The 24,570-nt window shown below is 33.1% G+C and overlaps 1 protein-coding gene across 1 annotated transcript; it reads right to left on the reverse strand.

Annotated features, from left to right (window-relative positions):
- Nucleotides 1–12,187: 12,187 nt before the first annotated feature.
- On the reverse strand, nt 12,188–20,556 carry LOC100258491 (disease resistance protein RUN1). The gene is made up of 7 exons (XM_059734599.1): nt 20,527–20,556; nt 19,890–20,422; nt 16,795–17,881; nt 16,573–16,691; nt 14,656–15,913; nt 13,113–14,588; nt 12,188–13,030 (listed from the first exon to the last, which is right to left on the reverse strand). Exons 1-7 carry the CDS (start codon nt 20,554–20,556, stop codon nt 12,188–12,190), a joined length of 5,346 nt encoding a protein of 1,781 aa, XP_059590582.1.
- Between the last annotated feature and the right edge of the window lie 4,014 nt (nt 20,557–24,570).

A 24,570-nucleotide genomic window follows, 5' to 3' on the forward strand; every position in this document is an offset into this window, starting at 1 on the left:
ATGTGACATTGCTCATAATCTAGTACAACATGATCGTACAAAGCATGTCGAGGTGGATAGATTCTTCATTAAGGAAAAGTTGGATGATAAGATTGCGGAATTGCCTAAGATTCGATCAGAAGATCAATTGGCTGATATCCTCACCAAAGCTGTCTCAAGTCAAGTGTTTTCAAAATTTTTAGACAAGTTGGACATGTGTGACATCCATGCACCAACTTGAGGGGGAGTGTTGAGATATTAGGAATGCTTTCCTTATATTATTTAGTGTTGAGATATTAGGAATGTTTAGATATTAGGAAAGGTGAGATATTATGAATATTGAGATATTAGGAAAGTTGAGATACTAGGATATTAGTTGTTATTTCCTTATATCATTCTTTCCTTGTATCATTCTTTCCCGTTCTTAGAATGGTGATTACCCTCTATATATATACTCTGTACATGAACGAATGAAAGAATGAATGAAAAAACTACCATTTATCAATTTGAAGACACAAGAGTAGCCTACACCAAAAACTGTGACACCACTTTCATGGTTTGGCGACCTTTTATCAAAGATTTATAAAAAAAATTTAGTACCATAACGACACTAATAATAGAGCATTTGAAGAAAGGGAGATTTAGTTGGAGTGATGAAGCAAAGACTTTGCTTTGATTAAAGAAAAGCTTTGCACCACACTAATATTGGTTTTACCAAGTTTTGAAAAGCTATTTGAGGTAGAGTGGGAAGCAAGCATTATTGGAATTGGAGTTGTTTTATCTCAATGTGGACGATTAGTGGCTTTTCTCAGTAAAAATTAAGTCAAGTAAGGCAAAAATGGAGTACCTATAATCAGGAACTATATGCAATTGTACAAGCATTAAAGTATTGGGAACATTATTTGATACAGAGAGAATTTATATATTATATTTTCACTATCAAGCTTTGAGGTTCATTAACTGTTGAAAGCATTTAGATAAATTTCATGTTGGTTGGTCAACTTTTCTGCAAGATTTTTCTTTTGTTACACGACATAAATCTGGAGCACTAAATCGAGTTGTTGATGCTCTTAGTTGTCGGGCTGTATTACTTGTGATAATTAGGAATGAAGTTGTTGGTTTTGAATGTTTAAAAGAGTAATACACAAAAGATGATGATTTCAAAGAAATCTAGAACAAATTCATTCAAAGGCAGCTTGCTAGCGAGTTTCATATTCATGATAGTTGTTTATGTTATGGAAATTGTTTATGCATTCCTCGAGTATCTTTATGAGAAAAGGTTATTCGAGCCTTCCTTGGTGGAGGCTTAAGTGGACATTTGGGAAGGGATAAAACTGTGACCAGTATTGAAGGACGTTATTATTGGCCACAATTAAAGAGAGATACTAGTAATTTTGTCCAAAAAATGCTACACATGCCAAGTAGTAAAGGGTCAAGCTTAGAATACTGGACTTTACATGCCTTTACCAGTTCCAAATGCTATTTGGGAAGACTTGTCAATGGATTTTTTCTTAGGAATTCCTATACTCAAAGAGGAGCGGACTTTGTTTTTGTGGTTGTTGAAAAGTTTTCAAAAATGGTTCATTTTATTCCTTACTAAAAAACTTCTGATGTCTCACATATAGCAAAGTTGTTCTTTTGCAAAATTGTTAGATTGTATGGGGTTCCTTAATCTATCTCCTCCAATTGAGATGCTAAGTTTCTTAGTCATTTATGGATCACTCTTGGAAAGATGTTTGATACCTCACTGAATTATAGTAGCACTACACACTCACAGGCATATGGTCAAACTGAGGTAATAAATAGGACTTTGGGAAATTTGATTCATAGTATTTGTGGAGACAAGCCTAAACACTGGGATTTTGCATTTGCTCAAGCAGAGTTTGCATGCAATAATGTTGTTCATAGCACAATAGGAAGGTCTCCCTTTGTAGTAGATATGAAGAAGTCACCAAAGCATGCTCTAGATTTGCTACAATTATCGAGGGCTCTTTGTTTGAGTACCATAGCAGAACATATAGCTGAGAAGGTTCAAGCAATGCAAGCAGAAACAAAGATGAGGCTAGAAGAGGTAAATGGCAAGTATAAAGTAGCAGTTGATAAACATCATCGACACAAAAGTGTTTCAAGTAGGTGTTATGGTGATGGTATGCTTACACAAGGAAAGGTTTTCTGCTAGAAATTATAAAAAGTTGAAGCCGAAGAAATGTGGACCATTTCAGGTGTTAAGGAAAATTACTAGAAGACATGGGAATTTAAGACCTTCAATGTTTTTTATTTGTATGAGTATCATTCATCTAACAAGGCAACTAGTTTTATCAAGATTGTGACTCAAGATCGAATTTTGTTCAAGTAGAGGGGACTCCGAAGAAAATAGTCAAGTCAGTTTTAGAATAAGATTTAAATTACCTGGGAAACTTGAGACTTATAATACTTGATTACTAATAGTAGATATTTGAGATTTTATTTCCTCAATGTTGGAAGTTGTGAAGACATTGAAGGGTTATTAAGATAAACTGGAGGAAAAAATGGTGGAAAAAGATCCTTTGTCTTGTTCTGAATTTTTAGTCAATGAAAATCTCTTCTTGAGAGTTTCTTTAATGGATTCCAAATTTTCTTGGATTAGACGTATTCTATCCTCTTTTCTTTCTTGCTTATTGCTACATCACTCATTAACAAGTCTAGTCATTTTTTAAAATAATTTGAACCTCGGATAGTAACCTCATTAATACAAAAAACTTATGAATAAAAGTTGGTTTAAAATAATTATAGTTTCTTTATTGTATATTGATAGACAAACACCCGCATCAGCAGATGATTCTTCTCCTCTCTAACAAATGCTGTTATGATTAGTTAGTGTAAAAACTGTAAAATAGAAACAGATTCTTCATTCTTGCTAATTTGTGCTTGAGCATTTTAATGGTATCAGAGCCATAGGCTTTTGAATTTTTTATTTTATTTTTTATTTCTCTCCCGGCAAGACGATAAAAAAATCTCCAACAACTCTTTCTGCTACAACTTTCTTCTGATATACGTCATCTGTAGATTACCTTCTGCTTTTCTTACTCACCTCAAGAAAGCTTCAAGAACATACTGTACCTAGTTTCCGATGGCTTCATCAACACAAACCACACAGGAGATTGTCTCTTCTCAGGTAACCTTTACCCTAAACATGAGCATGCTGAACCATCCTCTTCTTATCAAACTAGATAGAGATAACTATATCCTTTGGCATACACAAATGGAAAATGTGATATATGTCAATGGATTTGAGGACCATATTGAAGGTCTGAGACCATGTCCTCTAAAAATAATATCCATCGGTGAAGTGAACCTAGATTTTTTGATTTGGAGGAGATATGATCATATGATCCTGAGTTGGATCTACTTTTCTCTCACCCCAGATGTTATGGGCCAAATTGTTGGGCTACGAATATCCCATGAAGCATGGATAACCCTCCAACGAAGCTTCTCTGCTTCCACTAAAGCAAGAACAATGCAGCCAAGACTTGCTTTTCAAACAACCAAAAAAGACCCTCTCACCATGATGGAATACATAAAAAAAACTCAAACATATCTTTGATAGTCTAGTAGCTATTGGAGAACCAGTGCCAGAAAAGGATCAAATCCTTCAATTACTAAGTGGACTAGGGGCTGAATACAACCCCATTGTGGCTTCTCTCACAACTAGAGATGATGATCTTCAGCTTCATATGGTACATAGCATCCTTCTTACTCATGAACAGAGGCTGCATCTTCAAACCACGACTACTAAAGAAGACCTCCTCATTGCCAATATTGCAACTCATAACAGACCACAAAGGTCACAGTCCAGCAAACCCTCTCAAGGGAAACCACCTCAGTCATTCATGCCAACCCCACGACCTAGCACTCTTTCAGATTCACGACAGCAACATCCTCAAGGATATCGCCCTAACGGATTCAACAATAATCGATCCCGGAGAAATAATCGACCACAGTGTCAGTTATGTGGCAAGTTTGGGCACATGGTCCTCTCTTGTTATCATAGATTTGATGTGAATTATCAAGGGCCACATGCACCAGCCTCATCAACCTCTCAAACTAGTCTCACTCCTCCTACTCAAGCCATGATGGCAGCACCTTCCCCAGCATCAACGGACTCCTGGTTTTTAGATTCAAGCGTCACCCACCATCTCTCCCATATGGCTGCTAATATCTACAATGGTACTCCACACAATGGTACTGACTTTGTGATGGTTGGCAATGGTAAGTCCCTACCCATAACCCAAGTTGTTCATTCCTTTCTCCACACTTCTGCTAAACCCTTTGTCTTACACAATGTGCTTCATGTTCCACAACTCACTTCAAATCTCATCAGTGTGTCAAAATTCTGTACTGATAATAATACCATTCTTGAATTTTATCATTCTTCATTTTTTTGTCAAGGACAAAGATACCAAAGTGACTCTTCTCCAATGCCAACTTGAACATGGATTCTACAAATTTCCTACCTCATCTATCAACTCACCTACTGGCAGTTCTAAACATCAAGTGTTTCTCATAAAAACTCAGCCCACTACTATGTTGTGGCATCAACGAGTTGGCCACCCTTCTGCTATAATACTTCAAAAAAAATTTCATACATGTAATATTTCATATAACTCAAATAAAATAGTTGATGTTTGCAATACTTGTTGTTGTGCCAAAAGTCACAAAATTCTTTTTTCTTTGTCCACTTCCCGGGCCTCCTTTCCTCTTGAACTCATCCATGCAGACTTGTGGGGACCAACACCTGTTCCTTCCTCCATAGGTGCCCAGTATTTTCTGTTGCTCATGGATGATTACTCTAGGTTTTTATGGTTATATCTACTCCCCACCAAGGACTTTAAAACTCTTGTTGAAAACCAGTTTCAGACCACCATTAAATGCCTTCAAACAGACCATGGTGGAGAGTTCATTGCCCTCACCCGATTTCTATCTCTTCATGGTATACTCCATTGATTTTCTTGCCCTTATACACCTGAACAAAATGGCCGGGTCGAACGCAAGATGCGCCATGTTGTAGAAACCAGGCTCACTCTTCTTTACACAGCTGCCCTTCCATCCAAATTTTGGTCCTATGCTTTCACTACAGCAGTTACCCTTATCAATTGCATGCCTTCTCATTTGCTTAATTACAGCTCCCCATTTTATCTTCTTTACAAACACCCACCTAATTATTTCCATTTCAAAGTCTTTGGTTGTCTTTGTTAACCACACCTCAAACATCTCAACTCCAACAAATTTTAGCCACGATCCACACCCTGTATCTTTCTTGGTTATGAAACATCTCACAAGGGTTATTTTTGCCTTAATCCTACAACTGGTAGAGTGTATATCTCTAGGCATGTAGTCTTTGCAGAGACTGCATTTCCATTTCAGGCATTGAATTCTCCTTCCCACCAATCATCTCACTTTCCTGTCACTTCAGCATTTTCTTTTCCTCCATCTTCTGTTCTCTTCCCCTCTACAACCAGCTTTCCTCCGGTTATCCCATCCCAACCTGCTCCCACATCACCTCTAGCCAGCTCTTTGTCTTTACCCCCGCTCATTCAGGTGCCATTTGTGGATGAAGCAGCTGAGATTTCTACTACTCCACTCCAGGATTCCACAGCTCCAATTCCTGGCCATCATATGATTATCATATCCAAATCTGGTATCTGTAAGAAGAAGACCTATCTTACCTCACTCATAGCTGAGCCACGTACTGTCAAACAGGCTCTTCAAGACCCTAACTGGAAGCTTGCTATAGAACAGGAATATTAGGCTCTATTGAAGAATCAAACTTGGTCTTTGGTGCCACCTCCGTCTAAGGCCAAAATTATTGGGTGTAAATGGGTCTTCAAACTCAAACATAAACCTGATGGTAGCATTGACAGGTACAAAGCTTGGGTGGTTGCCCAAGGTTTTCATCAAACCTATGGCATTGATTTTTTTGAGACATTCAGTCCAGTTGTGAAGCCTTGCACTATCAAGCTTGTTCTCTCCATTATCGTCTCTTTCAACTGACCTATTAAACAACTAGATGTCCACAATGCTTTTTTAAATGGAGATCTTCAGGAACAGGTGTTCATGATGCAACCTCCAGGCTTTGAAGATAGCTCTTGCTCCACTCATGTTTGTCGTCTACAGAAGGCTCTCTATAGCCTTAAACAAGCGCCTCGAACTTGGTTCCACAAGCTCAGCTCCTTTCTCTTATAGCTGGGATTCCAATGCTCAAGGGCTGATGCATCTTTATTTTATTTCCACTCTGCATCTGATATTATCATCATTTTAATCTATGTGGATGATATTCTCATTACTGGCAGTAATCCACCATAGGTCCATCATATCATTTCTCAGCTTAGCTCTCATTTTGCTCTTCGAGACCTTGGGGATATTAGCTACTTCCTTGGTATTGAAGTCACCCGGCTTCCTCATGTTCTTCATCTCAATCAACAACGCTACATACATCAGCTACTTGAGCGTGTTGATCTTCTTGGGGCCAAATCTGCTAGCACACCTAGTGCTTTGGGAAAATTGTTATCAGCAACAGATGGAGATCCTTTATCTGCTCTTGATGCTACTCACTACCGCAGTCTTGTGGGTGCTCTTCAGTACATCACTCTCACAAGACCAGAAATCTCATTTGTAGTGAATCGAGCTTGTCAATACATGGCTCATCCTACCACTTCTCATCTGCAAGCTGCTAAACGCATACTCCGCTATCTCAAAGGTACTGCTACTCATGGTCTTTCTATCCATGCCTCACCATCTTGGTCTCTTCAAGGCTATACCGATGCGGATTGGGCTTCATGTCCCGATGATAAAAGAAGCACCAGTGGCTTTTGTCTTTTTTTTTGGCACCAATCTCATTTCATGGTCCTCCACCAAGCAACGTGTCGTCTCTCGTAGTAGTGTAGAATCGGAGTACCGGGCACTTGCTCTTCTCGCCGCTGAGGTTTCCTGGGTTCAGTTTCTTCTCAAAGAGTTGTGCATTCCTCAACCGGACACTCCTCTGACCTAGTGTGACAATATCAGTGCTGCTGCTCTTGCAGCTAACTCTGTCTTCCATGCCCGCTCCAAGCACATAGAGATTGATCTTCACTTTGTTCGTGATAAGGTCCTCCGCAAAGAGTTTTTGATTCAATATGTTCTTTCTACCGACCAGTTGGCAGATGTCTTTACTAAACATGTTCCAAGCTATCAGTTCTCAGCCGCTCGTACTCGTCTCTCTGTTGTTCCAAGCTATCAGATGGTTAGATGGTTAGATTAGTTATACTGTAATATATATATATATATATATATATATATAGTCATTGGTCTACTGTAAAAACTGTAAAATAGAAACAAATTCTTCATTCTTGCTAATCTGTGCTTGAGCATTTTCATATATAACTATATTCTTATAAATTTTCTCACTAGGAAAATGAACTTTAAAACAAGCTACACTCAGTATTGTATTTATTAATGTATTGAATAATTTCTAAAAATTATTTAGAACTCGAAAAATAAATCTAATCACTATAGAAAATCATAGACAATAATTTTTCTATTATGAGTTATGACTTTACTATTTCTCATATATATATATATATACAATTATAATTTCTAAATTTTCTCCTTAGATAAATAGATTCTAAATTAAGTGAGACATAATTAGTACTTTAATCTTCTATATTTTTTAAGAATAATTTGAAATTCAAAAAATAGATCTAATTAATTATTGACTAAATTAAAAGTATTTAATAACACTATGTTTATAATTGACTACTAATTGTATGTATGTACTCAAAAACTTAATTCATTCAAATGTTAAAAACTTCATTTTTTAAATTCATTTTAAATAAAATATTATTAACAATTATTATTTTAAATTACCGTTATCTATTTTTAATAAAATAAATCAATCATATTTTTATAAAGATATTAATATCCATATTTTTATAATATATATATATATATATATATATATATATTGTAAAAGAAAATATAATTTATGATTTTATTATAATATTTCTATTCATATTTGACAAAAAATAAAAACTACTTATTTTTAAAATCAAAATAAAAAATTTTAAAAACAACTTGTCCAAATAATTTTTTATTTTATTTTTTTGAAAAATATTTTTAAAAATAACTTGACAAACACTCTTTTTTTTAAAAAATAGTATTTTTTTTTTATATTCTTTAACTTACCAATTTCTAAAACAAGTATAAGAATGACAACTTGTCCAAACAAGTATACTTTTCAACCTAAATTATACCTTTTTATAGAAATATGTTAAATTACTTTTCTTTTTTTAACTTATTATTTTGATCAAACCAATGTGGATTGGTTTCATATTTAAAAAACTGAAAGTCTTAGAAAATCTATATAGTTTGATCGGTTTGGAAAAATGATACCATATTCCATATGTACACTAAATTTTAAATAAGAAAATTCTACGGTCAATATATGGGTGTCAAATGCTTTTCAAAATAAATACAAATGCTTGGAATGATCTCTACTCCATCGTCTAATGCATGAAATACAACATTCAAAACAATTCAGTACAACCAAGAAATGATAGGGCCTTCAAGAAAATCCAGAAAGGGATGAACAACAGCAAGAAAATCCATAGTTCCAGGTAATGGATTGTATCCAAAATTCAACTTGTACTCATGGCCACTCGTGTCTTGGCCTCTTTCGTAGTGTCAGAAACCTCATATTCTTGTACAACACTGGCGCATATGTTTATGCAATTACAGATATGAATCAAAGGGCTTTGATCTCCGTCCATTTTCATCCTGCAGGATTGATTAATCTAGAGCTGCTAACTCTTTGAAAGATCTCTGAATGTCTTGGCATACATATTGTTGTAGACAATTTTTTTTTTCTTTCCAGGCTGAACATTTTTTACCACACGATCATACCATCACAGCTTAAAATTTTGAAGCATCCTACCTCCTCTCACTCACCAAGGTTTGAAAGAGTTCAAACCGTAGTGCAAATTGATCCATCAGGAAACAGAATTGAATCTGTTGGAAAAAAAAAAAAAAAAACAAGAATAAAATTGAGGATTCAATAATGCTCTTGAACATTGACAAGCTAACAACAATCATTCACTTGTAAGCCACTGCAAAAATTGAAAACTACAATAGCTTACTGCTAGTAGAATCATGCGGGTGGATGGGGATCTTTTCTTGATTCAATTCGGTCAAATATCAGCAGATGGCTTCAAGTTCCCCTCCATAAGGACTTTCACACTCGCTCTCACTTGTACTATGTGGTCTCTCCTCTCTACCCATCATCATCCAAAACTCATTGTATGGGGTCAAGATGTATTCCTCTACTAAAACATTTGGAAGGAAAATTTTACAATTGAGATGTTTGTCTCCTCTTGAATTTGATAGTTTGTTCTTAAGTTGAGATTCCTCCTTCCCTTTGATAAAATTCTGCAATTGAGATGTTCAAGTCATTTGAGCTTTTCACATTTAATTGCCTGAGCTTGTCGCCTTCAATTGTTTGAGCTTGAGATATTCCATCTAGATATCAATCAAACCCATAACTAAGGCATTACATTCACTACAACAAATAAGAGATTTTGCCATAAATTAATTTTTTGTTAAAAGAAAATATTTTGTGGTAGAATATTTTTTTTTCACAAATAAATATTTGTGGCAAGTTTGTTGTTATAAGTTTGTGAACAATTATTTTTTACCAAATCATTTTTCCGTAATAAAATACTAAGTGTACCACTCCCGCCCAGCATTAATTGCCTCCCTTTTTTTTTTTTTTTGACAAAATAGGCTATATTCCCTCCATGGCCCAACATTAAATGTCCACCCCCAGCTTGCAAAATGGGCCCTTATTCAAAGGTTGTGCCATAAGGCCCAACAATCACTTAGCTTGACCACTTGGCTTTGGATGGTTGAGAAGAGGTTTATAAAGCACTTTACTTTTCCTTTTACTTTGGATGTGGGACAAGGTAAAGGGATTTAAAAGAAAAACCAACTTTGTTCCTACACAAGAGGGTTTGAACCACAAACCACAAGGTCATAATGACATAACTACTCTATTGTGTTGCATCCATGTTTATATCAATATTTACAAGAAAATAAGTAAGTAGGCAATTTAAAAAATAATACATATATATATATATATATATAAATCACATTTTTAAAAAAAATTTGTTTTCGTATTAAAATATGATTTTTTTTTTTTTTTTTTTACCATTTTGAATATATTTTCACATTTAAATATTGTGTATATTTTGTTTAATAAATTTAAACCATTAATGCATTTATATAAAATTGAATAAATAATATTATAAATATTATTTAATTTTTAATTATATATTTAAAATATTTTATAATTAATTTTTTTAATAGTATTTTTTTCCTCTAAAAAAGGCCTAGCAGAGCTTAGCTGCAGTTATTCAACATCTAGATTGATAACGAGATTTCTGCATTATATAAAAACAAGCTCTTAAATCATACCACAAATATTGATGTGTTGCTCAATGTGCAGTTGAATTTTCCCACCTTTTGGATCAGTTTCCTGAAAACAAATTAAAAAAAACTGCAATCACCCAAGGAAATTGTCCCCTTTTGGAGCATCCAACATGGGTACTCTTTTAAGTGAAATCCATTCTTAAGAGCTTCACAAAATCATATGCAACAACAGATTTTAACATTTGGGAAAGAAAAACCTTGAATGCATGGCATGCTGACCTGAATACCAGGATTTTAAGAAGCTGCAATGCATGGAAAGCATTAGTAAAAGCAATCAACACCTGAAAAGTGACCTTATCTAGTTAGTTTATGCCAAATTGCATATTACAATACTAATGCATGAAATGAAAACAACCTATACCTGAAAGTTAGCACCATCCAAGATAGGGTCTGGGGACACAAGGTCAAAAAGCCAGTTAATGAACAACCTGAAATATGGCCTTGGATGACTCTCACAGTTACAAAAAAAGTCTATAAAACCCAAAAGATAGTATAAAATTATTGCTACTAAAGATGCAGGAACATACATAAACCAAATATAAGACTCTCAAACCTTTGGCAAGAGGAGGAGTTTACTTGGTGCATGCTCCATTACACAGAACTGATAAACAAATAATAAACCATAAAACAAGTTCTGATAATGAACGTGTTAAATAATGTATTAATAAAAATATCAAGCTTTGCATACACATCTATTGCAAGAAATGACAAGTTCTACCCTGTTTGAGGTGAATGCAGTGATAACGATCCAGAATTCATTCCTTCCTAAGAGAGACAATATGCCATAGCAAGTTCCTGAAACCATAATTTTTCCAATAGAACCAACAAAAATTTCATCCTTAATAGATAGAACATCAAACAAAAGAGAGATATTACTGTGAGCAGTTGAAAAACCGATCTCCCATATCATCCCCATGTAGAAAACCTCTTTGTTGTAGTTGTGAGATAAAATGGGCAATAGCGGTGTCATTTGTAACATGAAGTTTATATATCTGGTACCATTCAGTAAACAACACAATAATATTAAAATTAAATAATATTATTTAATTTTTTTTGTATCAAACTAGTTTAATGGAATAGTTAAAGCTAGAGAAGTGATAACTTTTGAACTAAAGAATCAATCCAAACAACTCTAGTTAGTGAAATCAATGTCATAATTTAATTGTTAACTCATTTGGAATGCCTAAAACATATGCACCTCTCAAAATATTTTAAAGGAAAATACTTGAAATTGAAATGTTCTTCCCCTCCTAATTTGATTGATCTTTCTTACTTGGAGACTTAATCTCTTTTTGAGACCAAAAAAATATATAAAGTACAAAATGGAATAAAATGTGAGTTCAAATAGGCAATACATTAATAACAAATAAAAATTGACTTGAAATATTTTATTTAGTAAGAACTTTCATGGCTTAACTGATCAAGTTCAAGGCTAATGCGTAATTTCCTCTACCAACTTATCTAATTCAATGTTTAATACTTCGAAAATAACAGTGCAATCAAGCTTGTTAAAAATACTCGAAAACAAGTCCTAATAAAAATGATTTTTTTTTTTATAAAACAAAATTTGGATTTTACGCCTATGGACTTGACTTTCAAAAAAGAGTAGCTAGGTAAAAATAAGAGAGAAGAAGAAGAATAAATCTTTAGAAAGAACATAGCAAAAGCTTACCAAAAGAAAGGTGGCTTACCAAAAGCTTGAGATGAATGTTTAGCATCTTCTACAACATATCCATTGAACAGATTTGCAAAGAAGGTCCAACCACTTGTGCATATGGTCTTCTTCTTCATCTTGGGCATCAACAACATTATCATCAACATTATGTGTTATTGTATCCATTGGAGAATGGTTGTGTTCTGTACTATGTGTGTCATCACAGCAGCTCTGTGCATTAACATTAGTATCTTCTGGTACTGATTTGGTGTCACAGCATCTTTGAACATCTGGGTACTGTATCAATATTGGTGGACGATTGTGCTCGACGCCTTTTATACTTCTATCTTGTGGGATGCTTCTGTTGACAATCTTGGGCATAGATATAAGATGGAACCCACACTCTTTCACTTTCACTTGTTTACTACCCAAGTAACCATGAAATGAAGCCTTCAAATGTCTCCATTTATTTGACCAATACTGATTCGGAATAGCAACCTTCGGATAATATGCCACCCGGACTTCATTTAATTCATCACCATTATGGTGGCACAAATAACCCCTTCTAAACGAGAGTTCATCCACGGGCCAAAATTCATATGAAAGACCATTCATAGACCAGAATTTAGATGGTAGATCATCCAGAAATTCAAAGTGATGAACATGGAAATTCAATTGACATTTTAAACTACAAGGATCTTCATTGGATTCAATATGAAGTGGAACATAAACAGAGTATAAGGCAACTCCCAAGAAGTCGTTATTATGGTACCAATCCATAGGAAGCTCTATTGTTATTTCAGATCCTTTTTTCCGTTGGCTTATCCACTCTGGAATTCCATTATTTCCTGGAATAACAATTTGGATTTCCTTGCTCCAATAGGACCCGCATTCAAATTCCTGCATGAAAGAGTAGCGTAAATCTTATGTTTCAAAAAGAAAAAAAAAAAAAAAAAAGGTTAAATGTCTCAGAAAATCATACCTCAATTGCTGATTTGAAGCATCTGAACAAAGAAAAACCAAGTAGACTTGACGGACTTGATAATGTTTCCAAGCATGGGCAGGCGTGGACATCAAGAATTCGTAAACTTGGTGGAAGCTCTGGAATTTGTAGAAGCTTCTGGCAATGACTCAAGTCAAGGACTCTCAATTTAGAAAGTTGAATGATGCTGATAGGAATTATGCTACTAAAATAGTTGATGCTCAGATTTAATGCTTTCCATGATGACATGCGGCAATCATCACTCTGAATTGCTCCTAGAACTCGATTGGAATCTGAACCTGCAGCTCCCAAAAGCTCTAAACGTTGCAAACTCCCCAAGTTCTGAGGAAATTTCTCAAGTTTTGAACAGAGATTAACATTGAGATTTTTGAGAAATCTCAAGTTACAAATGCTTTCTGGAAGATTCACAAGGTTGCTGCAATTTGACAGGTGCAAATCTTGAAGCCCTCCTAGTCGTTCAATTGATGTTGGGAGCTCTTTTATGGCAGTTCCATGTAAAGAAAGCTCTCGTAAATTTTCGATATTCTCCAGGATTTCTGGAAAGCTCTTTAGTTGTGAACAACCAGTGCAAGAGAGAAATACGAGGGATTTCAAACGATAAATGGTTTCTGGAAGGCTCACAAGGTTGTTGCAATATGCCAGATTCAAATACTGAAGCCCTCTTAGATGTTGAATTGATGATGGTAGTTCTTCGATGGCAGTCCCTTCTAAATGAAGCTCTCTTAAATTTTCCAAAGTCTCAAAGATTTCTGGAAAGATAGTTAGTTGTGAACAGCCAGAACAAGAGAGAGTTGTAAGGGACTTCAACTCACAGATGGTACTTGGCAGACTCTCTAGGTTTTTGCACTCCCGCAAACACAGACTACCAAGTTCAAAGGGACTCTCAATAAAGGGAAGCTCATTAATAGCACTGCCCTTTAAACAAAGCTTCTGTTGGCATTCTTTATCTCGTCGACATTTGAAGCAGCCATATATAGGATGGATCCCGCACTCTTTCGCTTCAAGGGTTACGCTTTTAAATGAAGCAGTAAAGTGTGTCCATTGATTGGAGAGATATTGCTTCTTAATAGCATCCTTGGGATAATATATAACCCATACTAGATCTGATGCACTACCATGATCATCATCATCATCAGAGCAATGACATTCAGATTCAATTTGGAATTTGTCCACATCTTTTGATTGACAATTTCCCGAGATAGCCAATTTACAATCCAAGCACGATAATGGTTCACATCTAGGGTTGAATTCATCAGGTACCCAAACATAAACACAGCATAAAGCAAATCCCAGCAAGTCATTGTTTTCATACCAATTCTGAGGGAGCTCTATTCTTACTTGATGACTTCCCATACTCTGATTCCTTGTTCCCTCTAGAATTCCACTACTCCTAGGAATAACAATTTCCATTGCCATGTCTCGGAATTCAGAAGCACCAAGAGAAATCTGGAGTTCCTGCACAAAAGCACTATGTAAATCAAGTGGGTACAAAAGTAAAAGGTCTGTGCCATGAAAATCATACCTGATATAATTTTGATTTCAAGCAATTGAGCAGAGAATGATTTGACAGTGATGAAATACCATCTGAACTGTGCATATCTAAAAGTAGCAAATTTGATGGAAGCTCTGGAATTGCCCGAAGCTTTTTGCAGTGGCTCAAGTAAAGGTCTCTTAAACTTGATGGAAGCTCTGGAATTTCTTGAAGCTTCTTGCAATGTCTCAAGTTGAGGGCTCTTAGATTGGAAAGTAGTCTGATGCCAGCAGGTATGCTACTAAAATGGTTCCCATCCAGAGATAATTCTTCCAATGATGGCAGGTGGCAAATACGATTGAGGATCTCTCCTTCCTTTAGATTGCAGTTATTTAGTGATAATTTCACCAGTGAAGATAGGTTCCAAATATCACTAAGGATTCCTACTTCCATTAGATTGCAGTTATTTAGAGATAATTTCACAAGTGAAGATAGGTTCCAAATATCATTGAGGATTCCTTGGATTCCTACTGATAAGGGAGAATCATTTGATTCTCCCTTATCACCTACTTCCATTAGATTGAAGTTACCTACAGATAATCCTACCAATGATGATGGGTAGAAACTATCACTGAGGATTCCTCTTCCCGTGAGATCAGAGTTTCTTATACATAATTCCACCAGTGATGACAGGGACCAAATATGATGATTAAGGATCTCTCCTTCCATTTGACTGCACCGTAGATGTAATGTTTCTAATGAGGAGAAGCGGCCATTGCTCCAGATTACACCTTGCTTTATTATGCAACAAGTTGTATTTAATGATCTTAAGATGTGTGAACCATCCTCTAGGTTCACCTCCAATCTCTGGAGTTTTGGACAGTTTCGGACTCTAAGCTTTTCAAGAGAGCTCAAATTGCAAATGCTCTCTGGAAGATTCACAAGGTTGTGACAATATGATAAATCTAGGTCTTTAAGAGCCTTTAGATATCCAATTGAATATGGAAGCTCTTCTATAGCTGTGAAACTCAAATCAAGCCTTTCTAGATTTCCCATATTGTTCTTGATCTCTGGAAAGTCCTTTATTTTTAAACACATACTCCCATTGAGAGTTTCAAGAGAGCTGATATTGAAAATGCTCTCTGGAAGATTCACAAGGTTTTTACAAAATGACAAATCTAGGTGTTTAAGAGCCTTTAGATGTCCAACTGATGATGAAAGCTCTTCTATAGCTGTAAATCTCAAATTAAGCCTTTCTAGATTCCCCATATTGTCCTTCATTTCTGGAAAACCCTTTAGTTTTGAACAGCTATCCAGATAGAGAGTTTGAAGAGAACTCAAATTACAAATACTCCTCGGAAGACTTACGAGGTTGAAGCATCCACTTAAATTGAAGTATTCAAGCCCATTTAGATGCTCAATTGATGATGGTACTTCTATTATAGCTGTTCCACTTAAATTAATCTCTCTTAGCTTACTCATATTTTCCTTGATTTTTGGGAAACTCTCGAGGCTTGTGCACCCTATTATATTCAATAAAAAAGTTAGTTAATAACTCTAATAATAATAGTAGTGGATGAACCTTTTAAGTAAATTTATACAACCTTCTAGATTCAGGATCTCCAAATTTGGCACACTTGAAAAGTCTGGGATTTCAACAAGATACTTTGAATAACCAAGGTTGATGACTTTCAAGCTGTTAAAAATCTAGAACAAAATAAAATGTGTTAGTAGATAACTTTTGATAAACTTTTAAATTAATATAAAAATTATTAACTAAACAACACTTCTAAAAGTACCTCATCCCCTTTCCAAAGTTTCTTTATGCCGCTACGTACTAAATCAAGTTCAACAAGATTCCTTCCATTAAAATTTGTTGGTAAAGATTCTAAAGAGCATCCATAAAAATTGAGGTATCTTAGTTGAGAAGAAGGAAATTCAAAGTCACCCTTAAAACAATTCCAATACCGTTTATTATAGACTATGAACAATCTAAGTCTGTTCATCTTTGTGAAAGAATTTGTAGAAAATTGCATCTTGTTTGATGTAGGAATTTCTACAAATAGTCCTTCAATTGCTTCAGTCCCCTAAAAAGATAAAAGTCAAGAATAAGCCAAAAATAAGATACATAAAAATTAATTAAATTATATAGATATATAACTTCTTCAATAAATGACATTTGGCTCTTACCGTATTTCTTGTTAACATACTATCAACATCATTGGAATCCCAAAGTCTACTCCTTTTTCCAGGCTCTTTAAGACATTCTTGACGAACAATTTCTTGGCCCATTTGTTGCAATAAATCATGCATATCTAACTTATTTTGAGAAATTGTAATGAGACATCTCTCATGAAGAACTTTTATTCCAATATCTGCATACCTTCCTAATATTCTTGAAACAAGATCTTTGTCTTTTCCCTTGAAAAAACATGCAATATCCAAGAATATCTCCTTTTCTGTATCGTCTAATCTCTCATAACTTACTTTAAGAACACTTTGGACTTTCATGTGTGGTATTTTTTCTAGTTTATGCAATGCGCTTTTCCATTCATCTATTTTCTTACCAAAAAGAAAGCCACCTAAAACTTTAAGTGCTATTGGAAGACCTTTGGCATATCCTACTACACAATGTGAAAGGCTTTCAAAATCTTCTTTAGGCTTGGGAATATTTTGTTTGAAGGCCCACCAATTAAAAAGATCAATGGCTTCTTTATGATTCAACTCCTTTACCTCATAAAGTATGTTCACTCCATGTTGGCTCAACAAACTTGTATCTTTAGTTGTTATAATGATTGTACTTTTTGCCCCATACCAACCATTTTTTCCAGCTAAGTTTTCCAATTGCTCTAATTCTTCCACGTCATCGAGAACAATAAGGACTCTTTTTGAGCAAAGTCTTTTCTTTATCCCATTGATTCCTTCACTAGTATCATCGAAATCTGTACTTTCACACTTTAAGATATCTTTAAAAAGTTTCTTTTGTAATTCAAGTAAACCACCTTTGGATTTCTCTCCAACACCTCTAAGAAAACTACTACCATCAAATCGGGATGAGATATCATTATAAAAAGCCATTGCGATGGTAGTTTTACCAATTCCACCAATTCCATATATACCAACCATATGAACATCATCCAACTCGGTTTTTACCAACGACTTTAATTGCTTCAAATGAAAGTCCATACCAACTATGTTGTCACCCACATATAAAGGCTTACGATTCAATCTTGTAATGATAACTTCACGAATCTTTTGAATAACCTCTGCTTCATGTCTGTCAATCATTAAGTACATAAGATTGGAATTAGTTACAAATATAATCAATATAAAGGAAATTGGTGACGTTGGTGTCATTCACAGTACTAACCAAACTTTTAACAGTAGAATGTAATAGAAAAAAAGATCAGGCCAATTTATTAAATGAAATATATTATAATTATTCCTAGCATAAATTCAAGTGAGAAAAAAGTGGAAATATATGAACTTTAGTTGTTGGCTTAGTTGAAAAGTTCAAATTGAAGTTGATTGGTATAAAATGTTACTAGACTCCAAGTAGAGATAACTCCTCATATGCCAAGCTTTATGATAGCTTCTAGTTTGTCATCTAAGTTCCCCAATCTAGTGACATCTTTATTGATTGAAAAATTGTTAAAAACTCTCTTTGATGCTATCATATGGTTTCCTTTCACCATTTATTTTGCAAAAAAGTTTATTATAATTTCTTATTTGCTTGTTTCCATGTTTAATCAACTTACCAATTTTTTAAGGATTTGTTTGTTGATTAAAAACCTTGAATTTATTTAAGGATTTGCTTGTTGATTAAAAACCTTGAATTTAACTAAAGAAGAGTTGAAATACTTCTAAGAGACAATTAAAATAGTTAAATTTTGTTTTGTTTTGTTTTTTATTTTTATTTTTATTTTTTTGGGTGGGGGATCAACTTAAGGAAATGAAGACTCATTTGTTAGTGTTTTCATTAAGAGAACAAAGTTGGTAGATTAATCCCAAATAAGCATAGTAGGAGTACTTTTTGGGGATTAAGCCTAGGACTAGCTTATCCCAAGGTCAATGGAATAGACTTTTTATATAAAAAATAAAATAAAATAAAAAAATGACAAAACAAGCTTACAAAGAACATTACACTCAAAACATGATCATTAAGGTGCAATAAATATGAATAATTAAACAACTCTATGAATAATTTTGACACAAAAAATAAGAAAATTGAGACACTAAATAATAGGGGAAGGTGCATAGGAATCTTTGTATTATGTGAGCATGATGGAATTCATTGACATTATACAATCACAAATGGGTTAAACATATGAATAATACACAATATTGTACTAGGTTTATGTCGATAGATTGGAAAACCTCGGAAGAGATGTGACCATCAAAAGTGTCATAAAATAAATATGATAGAGATCATAGATTATAGACAAGTGTGAGGAATCCCAAAGAGTTGACAAAATCCTTCATGCATGAAGTTAGTAAACTACAGTTCTAAGCTAATGCTAAAAATAGTTAAAATTTTAGAGATACCTTTTCCATTTCCTCTCTCCAAAATAATATCTTACTAGAGGTATTCAGTAAACTAGACTACAATATTATGCAGTAAAAGCTAGTACAATATATGTAAGTGAAGTGAATAATAATAATAATAATAATAATAATAATAATAATAATAATAATAATAATAATAATAGTGAATTGGAACAGAAGACAAAAATGACATGCAACCATTTTTTATATAAGTATACTGTACAAGATATTTGTTAATGATGTGGGTATATATAAAATATGTACCCCTAAATAATAAAAGCATAGTTAGCTAGGTGGCACGGGCATCCTGTTATGTACAGAAGGTCATTTCTTCTGAAGTTAATACGAAATCATGTTAGACAAAATATTTAATGTTATATATCGACAAAATCTCATAGTTTATTTATTTTTTATTTTTGAATAAAAAAACCCCGTCATCTTGCCTAAAATAAATTAGCCATATAAACAAATTAAAAGAAAAGGCAAATGGGTAATAAAACCAATATTAAGTAGATTGAATCCGAGAATGGATTGGTAAGCCCACAATCCAATCTTAAACTTAGGCTAGTTTAGAATTATTCAACATATTCATCTATTTTGTTTAAAATTAGATAGTGATATCATGAAGTAAGCTTTCGATATAAATAGAAAAGAATAATTTACATAGGAAATATACCCAGGTTTGTAATTAGAGAAAAAAAAAAATGAAATAAAGCAAAGGTAAAGAGAAGAATTATTACTGATTATCCACATGGTATCCAGATAGCTTAGCTGCTTTCTTCAAGGTAATCCTCCACTTCTCTATTAGCTCCTTCTTCTCTTGATCTGCATCTTTCTCATGGTTGAAAAACGCGACTTCAAAGCTTTCCGATTGGTGTCCCACATCTGAAGGCTTGACATGGTAGAAGACCGGTATAACCTTATTGTCCTCTAGCGTTGTATACTCGATGATCATTGCGAGTTCATTTAAACACCACTTGGAGGCAGCATAGTTTTCTGAGAAAATAATAATAAAAATCTTCGATCCTTCGATAGCTCTGGACAGACCCGATTTGATGTCCTCTCCTTTCAAAAGTTCTTCATCATCTCTGAAGGTGTGAATTCCATATGCAACCAAAGTGTTATAAAGATGATCAGTAAAATTCTTGCGAGTGTCTTCACCTCTGAAACTCAAGAACACATCATAACTATGAGGATTGGGAGTAGCAGATGAAGCCATTTTTGGACTGGTTCCGGAGGAGTTACAAGAAGGCTTAGAAAGAAAAGAAAGGGTCTTTCAATGCTAAATGGCTGTTCTTCTCTTGGCAAGCAATCTTTTTTTGGTCAGAGGCTAGAAGGAAGAATGGTTCAGAGGAGCCAACAGCTGGCAGCACTCACCTTCCTTTTCTTGGCTCCTTCCTTTGTCATTTTTCTTCTATTTTCCTCCATTTCCCATTCAACAACCAGCTCTCTCCTTTTCACATGTGGACCAATTCATTTTCTTTCATTTTTTTATTCATTCTTTCCATTAGTTTTGAATTTTTCCAATGAAGCTGTCAGACTAATCTTTAATCTCATTTGTTTACGACATGGAGCATGGAGTATGGGTTGCAAACCGCGTAAAACACGGGCAGTGTTTGGCATGGAGCGTACCGGATAAACCGAAAATTCAGGGGAAATAAATACAATCTTCCAAGGACATTTTTCGATTTTCGGACACTAACATTTTTCTAATCATATATCAAATATTTTTTTCTCGTCTATAGATACCTAAAAGAAAATATTTTTATTACAGGAAGTTTATTTCCATGAAATGTAATAAAATTAAATAGTTTCGATATAGGTTAAGATTAGAAATGTTTTTAAAATAAAAAATATTAGCAATTAGTTTTTCCAAGAGGGATTTTTATTATTTTACAATTTTCTTTTTACACAAACTTACTTTTGTTCATTTATTTATTTTTTGTTTTTCTTATATGATTGTTATTACTTTGATTTTGTTTGTCATACTAATTGATTTTTATTATATTTTATTAAATTAATATGTAAAAATACATATAAATATACACATGTATTGATATGCATACACATATTTTTATATAATTATATCCTCCCCTTTTTTAAAATTTTTTTCTCAAAATAATAATTAAAAAAACCCTTATTATATTAAGTTTGTATATAACTTTTTTAAGGAAAAGTCCTTGTTCCGTGTTGTCATCCTCCAATTATTTAACTTTTTGCCAAGTCACTTTGAGACCACCACAATTATTTTTTATTGCATTTTTTTTATGTGCTTCTTTTGTTCTCTGAGGAAATTATTCTTTAAGAACTACCAAAAAGTCAATTAACACCCACTAATTTTTCACATGGAAAGATAATGCTCCTCTAATGTAAAGTATGTAAGTTGATCACATAAAAAGTGAGATCTATAATTTAAGAATTAAAGAGATAACCTTGATAAGTAATAACACTATTTTGCTAAATTACAGACATCGATTTATGAAGAGCCTACATGCAATGAATAATAGGTCATAGACTTGATCTTTGCTCGTTGTAATTTGATAAGATATTAGGGTGCAGTTGACTCTCTTTAATAGAGTGTCAAGTCAAATTTAACATTAGATTATAAAGGAGTTAGTATTTTCCTATAGGTCTCAATGGTCTCTACTTGAGCTCCTATTTCATGGTGGAATGCTTTGAGAGTATTTTGGGCATTTGTAATTCATAAGTCTACATAAGGGTGTTTTGGTAAAAATGTATGCTTGAACTAGATTTTATAAATTAACTTTCTGGAATGTGCTATTAATTAATTAGAGTCACTAAGAGCTAATCACCAAATTTCCAATCACATTTTCTATTGACGTGCCCTAACCACCAAATTTCGACATATATCAATTTTTTTTTCTCGTCTATAGATACATAAAATAAAATATTTTTATTAAAGTAAGTTTATTTTCATTAAATGGTTCCGGTATAGGTTAATATTAGAAATGTTTTTAAAATAAAAAATATAAGCAATTAGTTTTTCCACAAGGATTTTTATTTTTTTACTATATTTTTTTGACACAAACTTACTTTTGTTCATTTATTTATTTTTTGTTTTTCTTATAGGATTGTTATTACTTTAATTTTGTTTGTCATACTAATTGATTTTTATTATACTTTATTAAATTAATATGTAAAAATACGTATAAATACACACATGTATTGATATGCATACACATATTTTTATATAATTATATCCTCCCCTTTTTAAAAAAAAAATTCCCAAAATAATCATTAAAAAAACCCTTATTATATTAAGTTTGTATATAACTGTTTGAAAAGTCCTTGTTCCGTGTTGTCATCCTCCAATTATTTAACTTTTGGCCAAGTCACTTTGAGACCACCACAATTATTTTTTATTGCATTTTTTTTATGTACTGCTTTTGTTCTTTGAGGAAATTATTCTTTAAGAACTACCAAAAAGTCAATTAACACCCACTAAATTTTCACAGCGAAAGATAATACTCCTCTAAGGTAAAGTATGTCAGTTGATCATATAAAAAGTGAGATCTATAATTTAAGGATTAAAGAGATAATCTTGATAGGTAATAACATTAGCTTGTTAAATTACAGACATCGATTTATGAAGAGTTTACATGCAATGAATAGTAGGTCATAGACTTGATCTTTGCTCGTCGTAATTTCATAAGATATTAGGGTGCAGTTGACTCTCTTTAGTAGAGTGTAAAGTCAAATTCAACATTAGGTTTTGAAGGAGTTAGTATTTTCCTATAGGTCTCAATGGTCTCTACTTGAGCTCCTATTTGATGGTGGAATGCTTTGAGAGTATTTTGGGCATTTGTAATTCATAAGTCTATATAAGGGTGTTTTGGTAAAAATGTATGCTTGAACTAGATCTTATCAATTGACTTTCTGGAATGTGCTATTAATTAATTAGAGTCACTTAGAGATAATCACCAAATTTCCAATCATATTTTCTATTGACCTGCCCTAACCACCAAATTTCGACATATATCAATTTTTTTTTCTCTTCTATAGATACCTAAAAGAAAATATTTTTATTAAAGTAAGTTTATTTTCATTAAATGGTTCTGGTATAGGTTAATATTAGAAATGTTTTTAAAATAAAAAATATTATCAATTAGTTTTTCCACAAGGATTTTTATTATTTTACTATTATTTTTTGACACAAACTTACTTTTGTTCATTTATTTATTTTTTGTTTTTTTATAGGATTGTTATTACTTTAATTTTGTTTGTCATAGTAATTGATTTTTATTATACTTTATTAAATTAATATGTAAACATACGTATAAATATACACATGTATTAATATGCATACACATATTTTTATATAATTATATCCTCCCCTTTTTAAAAAAAAAATTCCCAAAATAATCATTAAAAAAACCCTTATTATATTAAGTTTGTATATAACTGTTTGAAAAGTCCTTGTTCCCTGTTGTCATCGTCCAATTATTTAACTTTTGGCCAAGTCACTTTGAGACCACCACAATTATTATTTATTGCATTTTTTTTATGTGCTTCTTTTGTTCTTTGAGGAAATTATTCTTTAAGAACTACCAAAAAGTCAATTAACACCCACTAAATTTTCACATGGAAAGATAATACTCCTCTAAGGTAAAGAATGTCAGTTGATCACATAAAAAGTGAGATCTATAATTTAAGGATTAAAGAGATAATCTTGATAGGTAATAACATTATCTTGTTAAATTACAAACATCGATTTATGAAGAGTTTACATGCAATGAATAGTAGGTCATAGACTTGATCTTTGCTCGTTGTAATTTCATAAGATATTAGGGTGTAGTTGACTCTCTTTAGTAGAGTGTAAAGTCAAATTCAACATTAGATTTTGAAGGAGTTAGTATTTTCCTATAGGTCTCAATGGTCTCTACTTGAGCTCCTATTTCATGGTGGAATGCTTTGAGAGTATTTTGGGCATTTGTAATTCATAAGTCTATATAAGGGTGTTTTGGTAAAAATGTATGCTTGAACTAGATCTTATCAATTGACTTTCTGGAATGTGCTATTAATTAATTAGAGTCACTTAGAGATAATCACCAAATTTCCAATCATATTTTCTATTGACCTGCCCTAACCACCAAATTTCGACATATATCAATTTTTTTTTCTCTTCTATAGATACCTAAAAGAAAATATTTTTATTAAAGTAAGTTTATTTTCATTAAATGGTTCTGGTATAGGTTAATATTAGAAATGTTTTTAAAATAAAAAATATTATCAATTAGTTTTTCCACAAGGATTTTTATTATTTTACTATTATTTTTTGACACAAACTTACTTTTGTTCATTTATTTATTTTTTGTTTTTTTATAGGATTGTTATTACTTTAATTTTGTTTGTCATAGTAATTGATTTTTATTATACTTTATTAAATTAATATGTAAACAT

Source organism: Vitis vinifera, chromosome 18 (genome assembly GCF_030704535.1).
Source record: "Vitis vinifera cultivar Pinot Noir 40024 chromosome 18, ASM3070453v1".
Classification (NCBI taxonomy): Eukaryota; Viridiplantae; Streptophyta; class Magnoliopsida; order Vitales; family Vitaceae; genus Vitis; species Vitis vinifera.